At 39.0% G+C, this 17,000-nt stretch overlaps 1 protein-coding gene across 4 annotated transcripts in view; it reads left to right on the top strand.

The window, feature by feature from the left end:
• The window catches only part of SALL3 (spalt like transcription factor 3), a 34,128-nt gene extending 17,530 nt beyond the window's left edge, over positions 1–16,598 (top strand). For 2 of the 4 annotated variants that reach the window (XM_030265595.4, XM_030265596.4), the window contains exons 2-4: positions 1–1,910; positions 2,127–2,467; positions 3,440–7,604. The exon at positions 1–1,910 is cut by the window's left edge. In XM_030265595.4, the coding sequence (XP_030121455.4) occupies positions 1–1,910; positions 2,127–2,467; positions 3,440–3,871 (2,683 nt within the window). In that variant the 3' untranslated portion in view covers positions 3,872–7,604. Of the gene's footprint in view, positions 1,911–2,126; positions 2,468–3,439; positions 7,605–8,030; positions 10,062–16,025 lie in introns of those variants that run through there. The other 2 variants (XM_041714230.2, XM_041714229.2) reach the window with 2 other exon arrangements.
• The last annotated feature ends 402 nt before the right edge of the window (positions 16,599–17,000 follow it).

A 17,000-nucleotide genomic window follows, 5' to 3' on the forward strand; every position in this document is an offset into this window, starting at 1 on the left:
AAGCCTCACCTCGGTATCCAGCCTGCCAAACCCACTTCTACCTCAGACTTCATCAAATAGCGTGATCTTCCCCAATCCGCTGGTTAGCATCGCCGCAACTGCTAATGCGCTTGATCCTCTGTCCGCCCTTATGAAGCACCGCAAAGGAAAGCCACCAAATGTGTCAGTGTTTGAACCCAAATCAAGTTCTGAGGATCCCTTTTTTAAACATAAATGCCGATTTTGTGCCAAGGTCTTTGGAAGTGACAGTGCTTTACAGATTCACCTCCGCTCGCATACAGGCGAAAGACCATTTAAGTGTAACATATGTGGAAACCGCTTTTCCACAAAGGGCAACCTGAAAGTTCATTTTCAGAGGCATAAAGAGAAATACCCTCATATTCAGATGAACCCTTATCCTGTTCCAGAATACCTCGATAATGTGCCCACCTGCTCTGGAATCCCGTATGGGATGTCACTGCCCCCCGAAAAGCCGGTCACAACATGGTTAGACAGTAAACCTGTTTTACCAACTGTCCCGACTTCCATTGGGCTCCAGCTGCCCCCCACTATAGCTGGTGTGAACAGTTACGGAGACTCTCCAAGTATCACTCCTATGAGCAGGTCACCCCAGAGGCCTTCTCCTGCCTCCAGTGAATGCACTTCTCTATCCCCAAGCCTCAACACTTCTGAGTCGGGTGTTCCGGCATCTGCTGAATCCCCGCAGCCTGTTCAGAGTGGCTCATCTCTGACCAAGACAGAACCTATCTCTCTGCCTCCCACGAGCACACGGCTTGGGGACCTTTCTGCAGGTGGGCAAGTTTCTGCAGCTGCCACGTCTTCAGTTCCTACAGTGGTTACAGACAGCAGTGTTGCAACAAGCCTCCCAAACCCTGTGCTTCCAGCAGTGTCTGACCAGTTTAAGGCAAAGTTTCCATTTGGTGGTCTGCTAGACTCTATGCAAACATCAGAAACCTCAAAACTTCAACAGCTAGTGGAGAACATTGATAAGAAGATGACAGATCCGAATCAATGTGTCATTTGTCACCGTGTGCTTAGTTGTCAGAGCGCTCTCAAGATGCATTACAGAACACATACAGGAGAAAGACCATTTAAATGCAAAATTTGTGGACGTGCCTTTACTACAAAAGGCAATCTAAAAACACATTTTGGAGTTCATCGAGCAAAGCCACCACTTAGAGTACAGCACTCGTGTCCCATTTGTCAGAAGAAATTTACAAACGCGGTTGTTCTTCAGCAGCACATTCGTATGCATATGGGTGGGCAAATTCCTAACACGCCACTACCAGAGGGCTTCCAGGATGCCATGGACTCAGAGCTTTCCTATGATGAGAAGAATGTTGACACACTGAGCAGCTTCGATGAAGACATTGATGAAAATTCTATGGAAGAAGACCCGGAACTAAAGGACACGGCAAGTGATTCATCCAAACCCCTTATCTCTTACTCTGGGTCATGTCCTTCTTCACCACCTTCTGTGATCTCCAGTATTGCTGCTTTGGAGAATCAAATGAAAATGATTGATTCTGTCATGAACTGTCAGCAGCTGACCAGTTTAAAATCCATAGAAAATGGATCAGGGGAAAGTGACCATTTGAGCAATGACTCCTCATCAGCTGTTGGTGATCTTGAAAGCCAGAGTGCAGGCAGCCCTGCAATGTCAGAGTCTTCTTCCTCCATGCAAGCTTTGTCTCCTGTGAATAGCAATAGTGAAAGTTTCAGATCAAAGTCCCCCGGTCTCAGTAACCAGGAAGAGCCACAAGAAATACAATTAAAGACAGAAAAACCAGACAGTCCACCACCCACAACTGAAAATGGAGGCGCATTAGACCTGACATCCACCAACCCGGGAAGACCGGTCATCAAAGAGGAGGCTCCTTTTAGTCTGCTGTTCCTGAACAGAGAACGTGGTAAGTTTAAAAGTACTGTTTGTAATATCTGTGGCAAGCCTTTTGCTTGTAAGAGTGCATTGGAAATTCACTACCGCAGCCATACTAAAGAACGTCCATTTGTTTGTACAGTCTGCAGTCGTGGGTGTTCCACTATGGGTAATTTAAAACAGCACTTACTGACGCACAAATTAAAAGAGCTGCCTTCTCAGTTATTTGAACCCAACTTTACTCTAGGTCCCAGCCAAAGTACTCCTAGCCTGGTCACCAGTACAGCACCTACCATGATCAAAATGGAAGTGAATGGTCACAGCAAGCCGATCTCTTTGGGTGAGGTTCCCTCGCTTCCAGCTGGAATCCAGGTTCCTGCTGCACCACAGACAGTGATGAGTCCGGGGATCACCCCTATGCTGGCACCCCCCCCTCGCCGGACTCCCAAGCAGCACAACTGTCAGTCGTGCGGGAAGACCTTCTCCTCAGCAAGTGCACTGCAGATACACGAGCGCACCCATACCGGTGAAAAACCGTTTGGTTGCACAATCTGTGGTAGAGCTTTTACCACAAAGGGGAATCTTAAGGTAAGAGGCCACATAAAACTGTAAAGGCTTGGGGAGGGTGGGTTAAAGAGCACTGATCTTGAATTCAGCAAGTTTTAGTGCTAAGTGTTTGTCCCAAAGACAGGTGAGAAGGGAGCTTCAAGGAAATGCTTGCTGTACAGTGGTGGTCATTATGCTTCCACTGTGTAGAAGATAAGGACTGGAAACTGGCTGTGCAAAGATGCGAACTTTAAAACTGGTTCCAGGTGTACATGCAGGCATCACATGACAGATATGATGGCACATTCAATCAGCTGGTGGACATGTTCTGAGAGTTCTTATAGACCATCAATGCAAAATAACCTTGCTATAAACCAGAAACACAGAGCTTGCTCAGCTCCTTGGGCGCCTCCCCAGTTTCTATTTTCTATTCCACTTTGCAGCCATTGCATAGTAGAAAGCTGTTTCTCACAGATTTACAATAGGTTACTACAGGACTGATCACTCCTATTCTTGCCATTTGGCTAACCATCAGGGCTCAGCCTGGGGAAGACATTTTAAATGTCCTTTTTAAAGATACTAAATTTAGCAAATTAATCAGTGCTTCTGACATGAGATAAAACATGAAAACAGACAGGATGAAAAAATGAAAAGGGAAAACCCACCCATCTCTTAGTATGAGTAATGCCATTGGTAATCTTCAGTACGTGAGGTCTTCCAGCTTGCATGTGAAATTGTCTAACCCAAAAGAGAATGTACCCTTTAGTCTTGCAGCACTGTTTTTACCAAGAAGAATCAAATGCACATTGAAAAACTACCGTGGATCTGGGTTTTCTTTGTGTGGGCTGAATGGACCTTAGAACTCTGTCCTTACTGGAATTGAGTTTTTCAATGCAAATTAAAAGGCATAATTTTAAAAAAGCAAGTGCTACTCTAAGTAACAGCATTTCAGGCTAGACACCTCACCAGAATGTGCTAACTTGGGGGTGCTTCTTGTCCCTGTTCACTCTGCAGGTTCACATGGGGACTCACATGTGGAATAACGCCCCTGCACGCCGTGGTCGACGACTCTCCGTGGAAAACCCCATGGCTTTGCTCGGTGGCGATGCTCTCAAGTTCTCTGAGATGTTCCAGAAGGATTTGGCAGCTCGGGCCATGAATGTTGACCCCAGTTTTTGGAACCAATATGCTGCAGCTATCACTAATGGACTTGCTATGAAGAACAATGAGATTTCTGTCATACAGAATGGAGGCATTCCTCAGCTCCCAGTAAGTCTAGGCGGAGGCGCCATCCCGCCTCTAAGTAACCTTACCGGTGGCATGGACAAAGCTCGCACAGGCAGCAGCCCTCCCATTGTCAGTCTGGACAAAGCAAGTTCTGAGACGGGAGCCAGTCGTCCATTCACCAGATTTATTGAGGATAATAAAGAGATTGGCATAAATTAAAAGCATTCATTCCGAATAACTGTTGGACCTCTACTCAACACAACACTTGTCCTGTTCCATTTATAGCTTTTGAAGCTAAGCATTAGTTTCCTGACCTAAACGCATAGGTTCCCTTTAAAATTTTACCCATAACAGAAATACATAACTTTGTGGCTGCTGAAAAGTTGTCTTGCAAGGTCTGCATGGTACTTCTTTCAACAGTGAGTTTGACTGTTACTGAGAACTTTGAAACCTTTTAATTTAACAGAAAACAATCAAACAAACAAACCAGTCATGGGATAACTTCATTAGAAACAGGCTAGTCTACATCCACTTTGCTTCTTACAAAACTTACTATCACCTGAGAAGGGGGGGCTTCATTACAGCATTTTCACACTTATTTGCTGGTTTTGTTCAAATTAGTTAGAAACTTGGACTATGTTTTTAGGAATCTTAATCTTAAATAAGTGATTTAGTACCCCAATGCTGTGTATTATTACAGTATCTTTGTCTGTAGTATTTATAATGTTAAGATTATGCGGGTAACAGACAATATACTAGCCCCAAACTTAAATGAAGCTTTTGTACTGCAAAATACATCTGGCTATGTGATTTTTCTTCTTTTTCCTTTTTTTTTTTTTTTTTAAGCAAGTTTTGTTTTACTATGAATAAGTGGTTTCTTTCAATGCAGGCAAAATTGTGAAGTTTTATTGGGAAAGATAGCATGCTTTTCATGTGCAAGTACCTGTCAGTAACAAACCTTTTTTTATTTAAATATTTGTAGCTGCTATGTGAACAGTTGTTCTATTAAATGAAAAAAAATGTAGCGTGGATTTTAGCTCAATGATTGGAAAACAAGTTACAGACAAACCTTAGCACCATAAATTATTCACAACATTATAAACAGTTGTGAGTAAATACTCCGTGTTATCAAAGCTGTACAATAAAAAGGTAATGTTTGTATAATGTGGTTGCAAACTCTTAATTTATACTATTGCACTTTTATTATTTTCTATTAGGGAGGTTTGTCTATAATTTGAAACTGAACAGAGATATCAGCTATTTTATAAATAGTACTTTGACTTAAGGAATAAGGAGGAGGACCCTGTTGCAGTTTCTTGTTTTGTTTTCAGCTCAAACAGTGAGAGAGCTCTATCAACTAAGCAGAAAATTGCAGAGAACTGTCAGATCCTTAGGAAATACAGGGACTGCTGTTTCTTAAACGGAAATGATTCATTTAACTTTTCTATGACGCCCACTTAAAAGCGTGACCACCCCTGACAGAATTCTGATACATTTGTCTTAGGAGTGTAATATTAATACAAGTCTAGGATAGAGGAAGGAAAACATTATGTAGGTTTAATTTTCCTGTAATCTGTTCTGTCTCTTTCACGCATAACCATGAGAAAGATGCTGACTGCCTAATAATAGCGGGAACAAAAGAACTTTTGGGCAGCATGAGCAGTAGTAACACACAAATGCTCTATATTTATTTCCAACTGTCTGATTATCTTTTCAGATTGCTCCAAAGCACAATGTACTCTGATTAATCAAATATAATTTTATGTTGATTGCATTTTGGAATTACACTGAGTAAACGAAGGGAATGGTTCCATTCATAAGTTAAGCGGGGAATGCTGAGGAGACTGGGGCTTAATCAAAACTTGAACAGTAAATGTTTTGTGTACTACCTCATTTTTGTGCATTACAAGCATGGTGGAGTTGACACTCTGAACTTCTGTCCAGCAGAATTGCTTGAGGGACATTATGGGTAGCTGGGTAACAGCACAAGGAGTTTTATGCCCCTGAAGAACGAATCAGACAGTGAGGTCTTCTCAGTTGAGACTGAAAAATAGGACAATCTTTCTTATAAAACAGAAACCATTACTGTAAGAGGATGGAGTATTTCTGCCATCATGTAATGGAGTGAGAAGAGGTTCAAAGACTTATTAGCTGTTTGTTTCTATTGGAAATGAACAATGAACTCTACAGCTCCATTTTCTGCAATGATGAGATAGAGATATATAGATATAAATATATATCTATATCTGAGCAAAATCATATGTCTGTAACACCTCTACAATATAATATAATTTTTTGCCACGGTGTGTGGGTGGTTAGGGGTATTTCCAAGCATTAAACAAAAAAGAAAACTGAGGTGGCTTAATGTTGCTGTATGTCAGCAATTGAATGTTTTTATTTATCTGTGTAATTTTTGGTGTGACTTTTTTTTTTTTGTTAGTATTTGGTACCATGTAGTGTTATCTCTATTCCCTAAAGGATGTGTATAACTTTAAAAAAAAAAAAGAAAAAATAAAAAGAATGAAAAATAGAAAAGAAAAAATGAAAAAGGCAAAAGAGAAAAAATATGTAAAGTGTTGTAAATAAGATGGTTGACGATGGTACAGTAAGACTGACCCCATTTTGTATTCAGGGTTAGGCCATTCCTCTCTGCATGGTGAAGAGAGACACTATTTTTATACTGTGATACCATGTAGGGCTAGGAGCCTCCCTGAAACAGCTGGGAATTGTTACCTAGATCCAATATTTTTTATTATTAAATTCTTGTTGGCTTGACACATCTACTGATTGAAATGGATGTCTTAGTCTAGGTTACTATTTTTGTCATATGGAATTGAATAAAATGCAGGATGTAATATTATTTCTGAATTGCGTTCCTTGATTAATAACAGAACAAGATATGAGACTAAGGTCACTTGTGGTAGATTGGTGTCAATGACTTCTAATCATTGCATCTGAAAATCAGAGTAAGCTCGACACCGTATATTCAAGTGTTTTTCTAATTTATATTAACACTACAAAGAGATAGAATTATAAAAATCTCTTTTCCAATGAAAATAATTTTTAGAAGAATTTATCCCAAGGTAGTAGAACAAAAAAAAAGACACCAAAAATATTTTGGAGGGGGGGAAACAGACTTTGGAATGATTACTGTTTCAAATTGACTGCTTTCTGAACTGAATTTATCCTGTACTATCTAATGAAAAAGCCTCCTTTTCAGGTTGTTTAAACATCTGCCTAATATTCACGATACACTGCATGAACAAATTTGTCAGGAGCAGTTCAAATTCTAAAATACAAAAAGGAAAAAAATTGACAACTCGCATCCGTTCATTCCAAATGACATAAACTATACATTTAAACCCATGGTTTTGTTTTGTCTTTTTTTCCAATATCAAAGCATGTCTAACTTTAACCAAATTATTTTTTCACATTGATTTAAATAAAAGTATTTACATTCTTAAGGTTAGGCATGTGGTTACGTATCTCCTGCAAAAAAGCTGTATGTTTGAGTAAACTCCAAGCTGTTATATTCCAATGGTGAATGCCTGCTGCATTTAAAACAGACAAAAGATAAATAAAAGAGAAAAATCTGTACTAATCATTTTTCAGTGGCCTTGTTATGCAGATACTGTGTTTTATAAGACGAACCCAAAGAAGGTATGAGTTTCCTCAGGTGACTCAACAACAATGATAGATTTGTGCTTTTCTTCCTCCATGCACGTCCCTGAGTCTTGCTGAGAGAAAACATGATATGCAAAAGAGAAGAAAATCAAAGGAAAGCTGATAGCTATGGTTCTGTTCAAAACACAAGAGGAAAATTACCTGCTTTCCCTTCCTACCCCCCAAAGAAAGGATGAAAGCAGAATGGTATCTATTTTAAAATATGTATGGGTTATTTTTTTTATCATATGAAGACATTAAATAATAAAATATGCTACACAGATTAAAATGGTCAAAGTTTGTTGAATTACAGATGTTTAAAAAGATAGCCATGTAGGAACTCAATATATGATCAGAAAAATTGCCTGTTATGATTTTTTAAGGGGAGTGTTTCAGCACGGCTTTTGAACTTTTCACTTCCATTTTCCCCATGAGTTATTAGAAAGACATCATTTATTAAATTATTGAACTAACATAATTAAATGATTGAAATAATTTTTACCCACTTTTTTTTTTTTCATTTTATATATATTAGCCCTCAATATATTATCTGTTCCTTTACTTATTTTTTCCCTGTCTCTTTTGGCAAAAGCTTTGTTTTCCTAAAGCTGCATTTGTGCTGTATTTGTGTTGCCTTTAATTTACTTCTCTGCATGCACTCCGCCATTTGGAAGATACTGTGGTTTATTTTTTTCCTTTTTCTCTAATTCTGCAGAGGTCAAAAGAGCTGCCTGTTTTTTACGTCTATGTGTAACACTAGCATAATGAGTGATGAAGTCTTCAGTGATGTGATCAGGTATGTGCATAGCTCACAGGATTTGTTGACAAACATGCCATTCACACTCCCTCCTTCAGATGAAGGCATGAAGCTCGTTAGTGCTGCTGGTAGAGGGCAGCCACAGATGGGCAGGAGGATGGAAGTCCTTATCCTAAATTCACTCTGCCTGTTGTTACACCACTGAAGCTCTTTGGCCTTTAGTGGAGATACTCCAGGTTTGTTCTGGTGCAAGAGGGACTGCTTCCAGGTTCAGATGTCTTGCTTTTCCTTATGCATTTTCAAAACAATGGCTAGCTCTACAGTATTTTAAAGAAAGCCTAAGCAAAAGCATTCCAGACTTTATTTTCAAAAGAGGGAAAAGAGAATACATATATTTTAGTACATTCCACAGGATTATCCCTGTTTTAAAGGAGGTCCTGAAAGATGAATATAAAAAAATATATGGCTGTGCCCCTTAATATATAATTTGGTGCCATCATATGACTATTCAGAGTATTCACATAAATGAGTAAAATAACCTGTGATTTTATGCATATGAGTGAAAGAATGGGAGACTCTTGCTACAGCTCTGCTATACAAGGTATGCACTCACAGGGAAATGCCTTCCCTTGCAGATATGAAAGGTATCAGCAGACTTATGAAAAGAAAAATACATGTTTGTGCATGTCACAGGACCAATGTATAGTACCTTATTTTTTCAAAGGGAGAATATCTCAATCAATTGACTAAGTGACAAATTTGAAAGCCAGCAGCTTTGGGCTTTGCCACTGACATTTTTAAGGATGTGGGCAAGTTCTTAATTAGACTAATATTTTGCTTAAGAACAACATACTTCTAGGGCCTCTGGGAATCAGGAACTCAGGCCTCTGGAATCCCCTTGCAGCATCAGCTAGCACCTTGTAGTATTGGGATAAGTTGCCCCATCAGTAAGACGGGATAACACTTTTGTACCTACCTCACAGGGGTGTTGTGAGGAATAGTCTTATGTTTGTATAGTGTTTCAAATGCTTGGTATTATCACTGAGTTTAGAGACTTTACAGTACATGTACTATTATTTATTATTTGTACTCCAGTAGTACCTATGAGCTCCAGTCAAGACTGAGAGGCCTTATTCTAAATGTTGTACACTCACCTAGTTGGGACTGATAGAAAATTTTACTCAGTAACATTTATCAGTGGAGATATTTCATTATCAAATGCCTATTTGATTCCTATAGGGTTTAATTAAATTATTTAGATATTTAAATTGATTATCAGTTTTAGGCTATGGCAGAGAATTATCTAGTATCACATTCTGTTTCAAGCTTATATTGATTTTCAGAAAAAGTGCACCAATTTTCTATGGATACTCTACAAACAAATCTTGCCATTAGTGGAATTCTACTGTACTTTTTCCTATTAAAGATAAATATTAAATTACATGCGTGTGTATACATTATTATACACCAATATATTATATATACCTATAAACATGTATGTTTTAATTTTCTTTAGCTCCTTAGATTAGTTTCAAACTGTATGTGGCATATTTTGCTCAAAAATTGCCCATTTCAGGTGCAACTTAAACATCGTTAAATGGTGTTGGCTCTCGGTAAAGATATAAAAACTGGAAAACATGACAACAAAAGACGTATTGTTGCTATCATATTTATGAAGGCTTATAAGGAAAGTGTCTAACTCTCAAATGTATTAAATAACCTTCAGTAAGTCATAGAAGTCTACTTAGATTATGTTGAAATAAACTACTACATCAGAATAAGATCACTGTATATAAGTATGTTAAAATGAATAAATAATTCCAAAGGTAATGTTTGCTATCATTTGAATGTTGAACAGAAAGTAATTTGTTTCCCAGACTGGCAAACTATAGTTAGTATGTTTTTACAGGTATCTGATTTACAATACTGTGTTAAGCAGCCTCTTTAGCATCTGGTCATGTGATAAATATATTGGCTCAATTAATTCTATTGATAGTCTTGGCTTTTTTATTTGATTGTAAGGAAAGTTTTTGGTTTAGTTTTGATTGAATTGTCATCAGTGATGTTAGTCTCACTGATTTCACTCAGACACATCATGGAGTAAACGTATGAGCAACAGCGGGTAAATCTAGGCTAAAGAATGTCTCTTTCTTTTCCTTCTGGGTATTACAGACATCTCTCCATCACCCCATGGTATGCTGGTCGCCAGCAAACACACCGTAGGTTGTCATCTTCCTTGTGTGTTGATTAGCACCCATGGCTCATCCAATTTTTTTGAACACTTGGCACTTGTTCTGCTACAATGCACACTTCATATGGGACCTATTGATACACTAAGTATCATATTTAAGATAGGCTGCTGGTGGAGTAAGTAAGTGAACACCTCTGCTGGAAGCTGTATGTCATTACCTGTAGTGTGTGGTGAATAAAATGGGCACATAAATGGACGTGGTGGTCAGGAGGTTTCTATCACTTTATACTCTCAATAATGTGCTTGGTATAGGAGGATTCATTTGGGTTTTGCTTTTTTAAACAATTGTCATAAGAGCAGTTATGAACAGGTACCTTAAAAAGGGTATCTGTTTTCAGGTAGGAGTTTTGCAGGAAGAACTTGATTGGGACCTGCCTTTTTTCTGCCCATTTTCTATGAAATTACTCTTCCCAACATAGTTTTCTAGATAAATTCATAGTCAGGATTTAGTCCTTACCTAGGTTTTAGTCTGCCACTATCCCATTTCAAACAGGCTTCATAAAACCAAAGGGCTTTATACTAATACATTAGCTAATGCATCTAATGGGTAACAGAATACATTTCTCTGTACTCTTCTGAAATTTTCTTAAAAGAAAATTCTTTATATCTTCAAACAGTTTTTTATGTATCTTGTGTCACTGAATGTGATATCTATGCCAATACTTGGCAACAATCTGGACCACTTTGCAGTACTCTCCCTTATACTGGGTAGCCCAGTTCTCCACAATTTCCCCTAAGAAACGTAATGACACATGCCAACCAGTATTAGTCATTAAATGGAATTTTTTCAATATGCTATCATGCAACTTATTACAATAGCTTCAATTCCACCCTCAGAGAAGTTAGAATAAATGAGCCTGGTAGTCTCTGCAGCCTACATATTTCCTCTTCTCCAAGCCCTACTATCTTCATGAAGCAATTTGCCAGTGTTTCTTCTGTGATAATGTGTCCTGATTCTGTTCAGGAAAGTAGTGCTGCTATGTTTAGTTCTTTGGTTTAATTGTCTTTCTGTACATGACCATGTTCTTGACATGTTTTCTTTATGGTAGTGTTAGATTTGCCCAGTATGCACATCTGTCCTTGCATTATGTTGAGATTAATTTCTTTTTTTATTTTGGGGCCAAGCCATATTGTCTCCACTCATATCTCTACCTAATTTCAATTAATTGCTTTCAATGGGACTATGAGAGAAGATACTGCACAATGAAGCAAAATTCAGCACTCTGAACATTTGAAGAATATGTTTGTCCAGTTGGGATTACTGCACACCGACATGTTGAACACTTGAGCATATTAACTTCAGCACTTGGGCCTGTTATACATGCAACTAGTTCCACTCTTAGTTCCTCTGTGTCTGGAAACTCCTTCAGGCTGGCCTTGATTTTCCATACTTTTTAAAAATAGCCATATATTACTTTTCCCAAAAACCTATATCATTCACTTAGTGGCTAATGTTTTCTATTCAACAAGCAAATTATAACAAATTTTGCTATTATTTCAATGGAACAACTCACATATAATGCTGAGATGGAAGTAAAGCTCAGATGAGTACAATAAGTAGCCTTTTCTTCACAAGTATCTCCATAAGTAGTTTTACCTGTACATCTCCACTGCTAAATTGAAGAAAAAGAGATCACATGATTAGCAACTAACATAGAGATCATGGCAATAGTAGTGTTAAACACACTACTAACTTGTGTTTAACACACAGTGCACAAACACGGGCACAGTATCAGAATTAAACACAATTATAAGGGAACAGAACCATACGTCTTTAACAATTATGAGCTTTTTTGTTTTACAAGGATTGACTCAACTGGAGTCAAGAGCATCTGAGGGAAGCCAAGCAGTATGTCCCTCAGTTCAGCTTCTTGTCAGACTCAGGAAACACTTTTTCGAGTTCAGTTGTTAAGGCTGGGGAGCTCCTGAAACCAGAAATATCTAGTCAATGTTAGTGTGTATAAATGTCACAAGTAGATTTTCAGCTTATCCTTACTCCACAGTCTTAGAAAAAAGAATTAATATTTTATTACTTCTAAAGCTTACCATAGGGGTCCAAAAGAGGAATGAAAATGATCCTTAGAACATCCTGATAAGTGCAGCTGTAAAAGGACTCATCATTTTTCTGGGCATAGATATTCTAATTTCTATAAAATCACTCCTGATTTACACTGCTACGGGCAAAATCAAAAGGCTGTAGTGACTGTATCATCCCTTTTTCATAAGAGCAAAACACTTGTCTCTTTTCTTAAACCGTAAATTTTTCAATGCACTTCTTGTGGTATGAATCACAGTACACATTGGAAAAAGCATGGGATAATCAAAGTATATCTGTACTTCAGTATGTCTCAGGCCCATTCCCATTCTAGAGGCCACCTAGAAGCTGCATCCATATAATTTCAAACTCTTTCACTCTCTTGGAAGAAGAAGTTACATCCAAATGGAATATTGAGATTGGCCCTTGCCCCCCAGATCCCTCCTGGATATTGAATGGGAGTGTGCCTCTCAGCTCGTGTCAAAGCTTCCTGTGAATATGCTGCAGTCTGGCAGGGCAATTCCTGGCTGCCTGCTTTGGTCCTGGTCAGCTCAAGGAGATCATTAAAGCCATTGAGGACATACATTTCTTTCGTGAGAAGCAAAAGATGCTTTTAGGTGGAGTCCTTTTCTATCCTGCTTTTATGTAGCTGTACTTTTGAAGTAACTGGAATGGACTCTATCAGACCACTCCATTCAGCATCTTTCTCTCTTTCCATGAGGGATTTGACTCATGGTATGTGATTTCATAGGTCACATCTCATGCTCCTGGGAAGCTGGGCTTCTTCCACCAGCTCTTATGTGCAAAAGGTGAATTGTTCCTTGTAGGTTTTCTGAGGGGGTTCTCCGGATTCAGTGAAGCTGCCAGAACATCTTTTAGCACCTGTTTATTCATTATTTTATCTAGGCATGTTATCTAGCCCACTCTCTTTCCAGTGTAAGAATGTTATTCATGGTTATTCAGGAATAATATTTCCTGAATACTTTTGTAGACAGAGTAGTCCCTTAAGTAATGAGTTCAATTAGGCTAAGATACACTATGTAGCAATTCAATAACAAAAATCCTGGGAGGTAGAGGGAGGAGAGGCTTGTCAATTGCTTACACACAGTATGCTGGATGACAACTAAAGACTCCGTGCTGTGGCATATTTGGCACATGCTGGCCTTCAGTTATGCCTAGCAACTCCCAAGGTTCGAGCAGTTCCTTACTAAGGTTTTAATCAAGGAAAAAAGTAGCATGGTGTGCAAATTAGTAAGACAACAGGCTCCATTTGAAATCTCTTTGGGGATGTTCATTCTTACAGAATACCAGCATCTAAGAAAATCAATTTATCTCCCATTTTTTCCTAAAAAAATGTCAATAGACAGTTTAATTTAGCAATTCACTACCCTGAGCACAGGGTATTGGATTCAGAAATGTAACTTAAAAAAAAAAAAACCTCACAAAACTTGAAATGCATAAAATTTGACAGATTTGAATTAGGAATTACAATGGATTCAGCATTCGGTCTGAATTTCTCATTTCCATTGTTAAAACATTTAAATATTTATTCTAAGAAGATTGGTTAGCTGCATTTTAAATGGGCTAAACATTCTACTTTGTACTTGAAGAACCATACCTCCACTATATATTCTTATGAGAGAATAATACATTGCAAAAATGCCTAGAAACCTTATTTGGCTCTGCTTGTAGTCTAGTGGTATAACTCTTCTCAGTTTCCATTTCAAGTTCCATTTGAGGAGCCTACCCTGTAAAATGTTGCTCATTTTAGAGAAAATTCCTGCAAGATTTAAAACCTACTTTGAGTCATTATAATGACTATTCAAATGAAAACAAAACCCAAAACCTAGCAACACTACATGAAAATAATATGGAATTAAAGGATTCTTATGCCAATACCTCTGACGCATCTGCTTTTCAAGCTCCTGGTTTTGTGATAGCAATGGGATTCTGCCTGCCACAGCATTAAGCATTCTTTTACAGTTTCTGAGGAGGTGACTGCCAGTCAAACCTCTTGACTGTTGCTGGGATTAAGTCTTCAGAGGCTTGAGATATTGATGGAGATTTTTTAGCATTGATTTTATGGAGAATGTTAAAATTTAAAGTTTCACTCAAATGCTTCAGATGAATTACCTTATTACAGTTGTCGACCCAGAGAAGCATAGGAAAACTTTGGGTAATTAAATAAAAGCCAAAAGCAGATTTCAGCTGCTGAAATCATGCCACAGCTTGAGAAGCTGTGCTGATAGGCCATTCATCGTTGACAAAGGTTAGAACTTGCCCACTGGGTTAGGATCCTTGAGCTATACCATACCTGACTGCTGATTGACCCAGTAAAAGCAAGACCCTAACAGGGTATTGGAAAACAAAAAAGTCCCATTTCTCCACTGCAAGACAGAAATTTGACTGTTCTCCTGAGCACTTAAAGTTGATGTACTATAGTTTCCATGATTAGAGCATTACAGTAGAACTGAAACTCTGCCATGGATTTCAATATGGATTTTTTTGTGCTTTGTTTTTAACTCATCTATATGCCAGTTCATTAACTTGAGGTAAGCTGTTCTCAGCTTGTATTTGACTTCTGCTATCATTATTCTTATAATTGGCTTCTGCCCATGCTATTCTGTACACTGGCAACTTGTACTGTTCTGTTCACAGGATGTATAACTCAATAACTAGTTTTAATGTAACTGAAAGCATTCAGAGAAATCACAAATACCCATCACATTCCTGGTTTTATTTGTTAAGATGTCAGATTCTGTGCTCTTTTAAATTCTTACCTTTGGCTGAAAAGGGTAGATTTTCCATTTTTTTCTTTTCATGTACATCTATAAGTAGGGCACAACCACTAAAATGACCATGTACTTGGTAGCTGATTGTTCTAAAACCAAACTCTTGCTGGCTCCTGTCTGAATCTGAAGTTTGTATTTCTCCCAGAGTGGTATAACCATATTACATAGTCCTCCATTAGTTATTTGGCGGTATATATGTAGGAACTGGAACAGGATTTTTCTTCTCAGAATGATTCAGAGATTTTAATCACTTATTAAAACATTGCTACCAAAATGACCAGAAATGGTTGTTTCAAGTTGCAGCAAAAGCTGGAGGCAATAACTGGCATGAAGTCATGCAGGCAGCCTTACCATAGCATGGAAGGATAAGGAAGGATAGATAAGGAAGAGGAGGGGAGGGGAGGGGAGGGGAGGGGAGGGGAGGGGAGGGGAGGGGAGGGGAGGGGAGGGGAGGGGAGGGGAGGGGAGGGGAGGGGAGGGGAGGGGAGGGGAGGGGAGGGGAGGGGAGGGGAGGAAGGAAGGAAGGAAGGAAGGAAGGAAGGAAGGAAGGAAGGAAGGAAGGAAGGAAGGAAGGAAGGAAGGAAGGAAGGAAGGAAGGAAGGAAGGAAGGCAGGAAGGCAGGAAGGCAGGAAGGCAGGAAGGCAGGAAGGCAGGAAGGAAGGAAGGAAGGAAGGAAGGAAGGAAGGAAGGAATCAGCACCTCAGCTAAACAAAGCTCTTATCTAGGATCATCACTGGCATTTCAGGACTCATTGCCTGTGTTCTGATACCATACAATTGGCCTTTCAGCCCTGCTGGAGGTTCAACTTTTGCTGCAGCTGTAGTAGACTTTGAATTTTATGGCTGTGTTGTAATTTGATTTTATTTTCTTTGAAGAAGCTGGGTGGACTTACTGAAGAAAATTCTTGAAACGCTGCTGAACAGATTCAGGATGAGACAGAGGATGGGCAGACCGCAGGAGTCCAGCAGAGCCATTGCAGATCTGCTCAGTTTGTATCTTCCAGAGACCAAAAGGCTGAATGCAAGGCTTGGAAGCAGACAGCCATTCCTGATGGATGATGGCAAAAATATCATAGGATTGTGGGAAATTCAGCAGCTTTTTCTGTTTATTTTCTGCTTCTTTAGTGACCTGGCTAGGATGATGGTCACTCGTAAAAGGCTGCTGAATGTAACACTATTGGTTTTGTTCTCTCTAGCTTCTCTAAGGATATTTTTCTACTTAAAATTTGTTGTTCAAATAAAAGCTTTTATTCAAATTAAAATTAGCTTTCCTGAGCTGGGGTGAGGAAGAGGAGGAAGCAGGTCTTCACAAAGCTGTAGTTGAAACAGACTTTTTTCATATATTCAACATAGCAGCTTTCTTAGGCCACCACCACCTCTAATAAATGTTCTCTTCCCTCAGCCATTCAGCCAGGATACAAACGCAGCCAGAACCTTATTCTAAACTGTTCTGAGCTTCTGTAGTTCCAAGTGTCTGCACTTGCAGGGTAAGAAGATAATGAGGAAGGCTTGCATCTGTCCTAGAGAACAGGGTGGTAAAGGAGACCTGAGGTAGCAAAGCAAATGGTAAGGAATATCTATCCCCATTAGTTGGCATGGCCCATGCTTGGACAGGAGGTGAAGGCATTTCTTCCAATACACAGGTCATTGCAATTAACTGCCTCCAGGCTGATTTCTGACTTTCTGAAATTGTTTGAAACTAATCAGGAAATAACACTGATGGAGAGCAAGGCTTTCCACTCCTATAGATCTTCGTCCCATGCAGAATGGGCTGCAACTGAGCCCATAGTTGCATTTGCTTTTATATGGTGGCAAATACAATTTAAAATAGTGATCACATACATAACTGAG

Source organism: Taeniopygia guttata, chromosome 2 (assembly GCF_048771995.1).
Source record: "Taeniopygia guttata chromosome 2, bTaeGut7.mat, whole genome shotgun sequence".
Classification (NCBI taxonomy): domain Eukaryota; kingdom Metazoa; phylum Chordata; class Aves; order Passeriformes; family Estrildidae; genus Taeniopygia; species Taeniopygia guttata.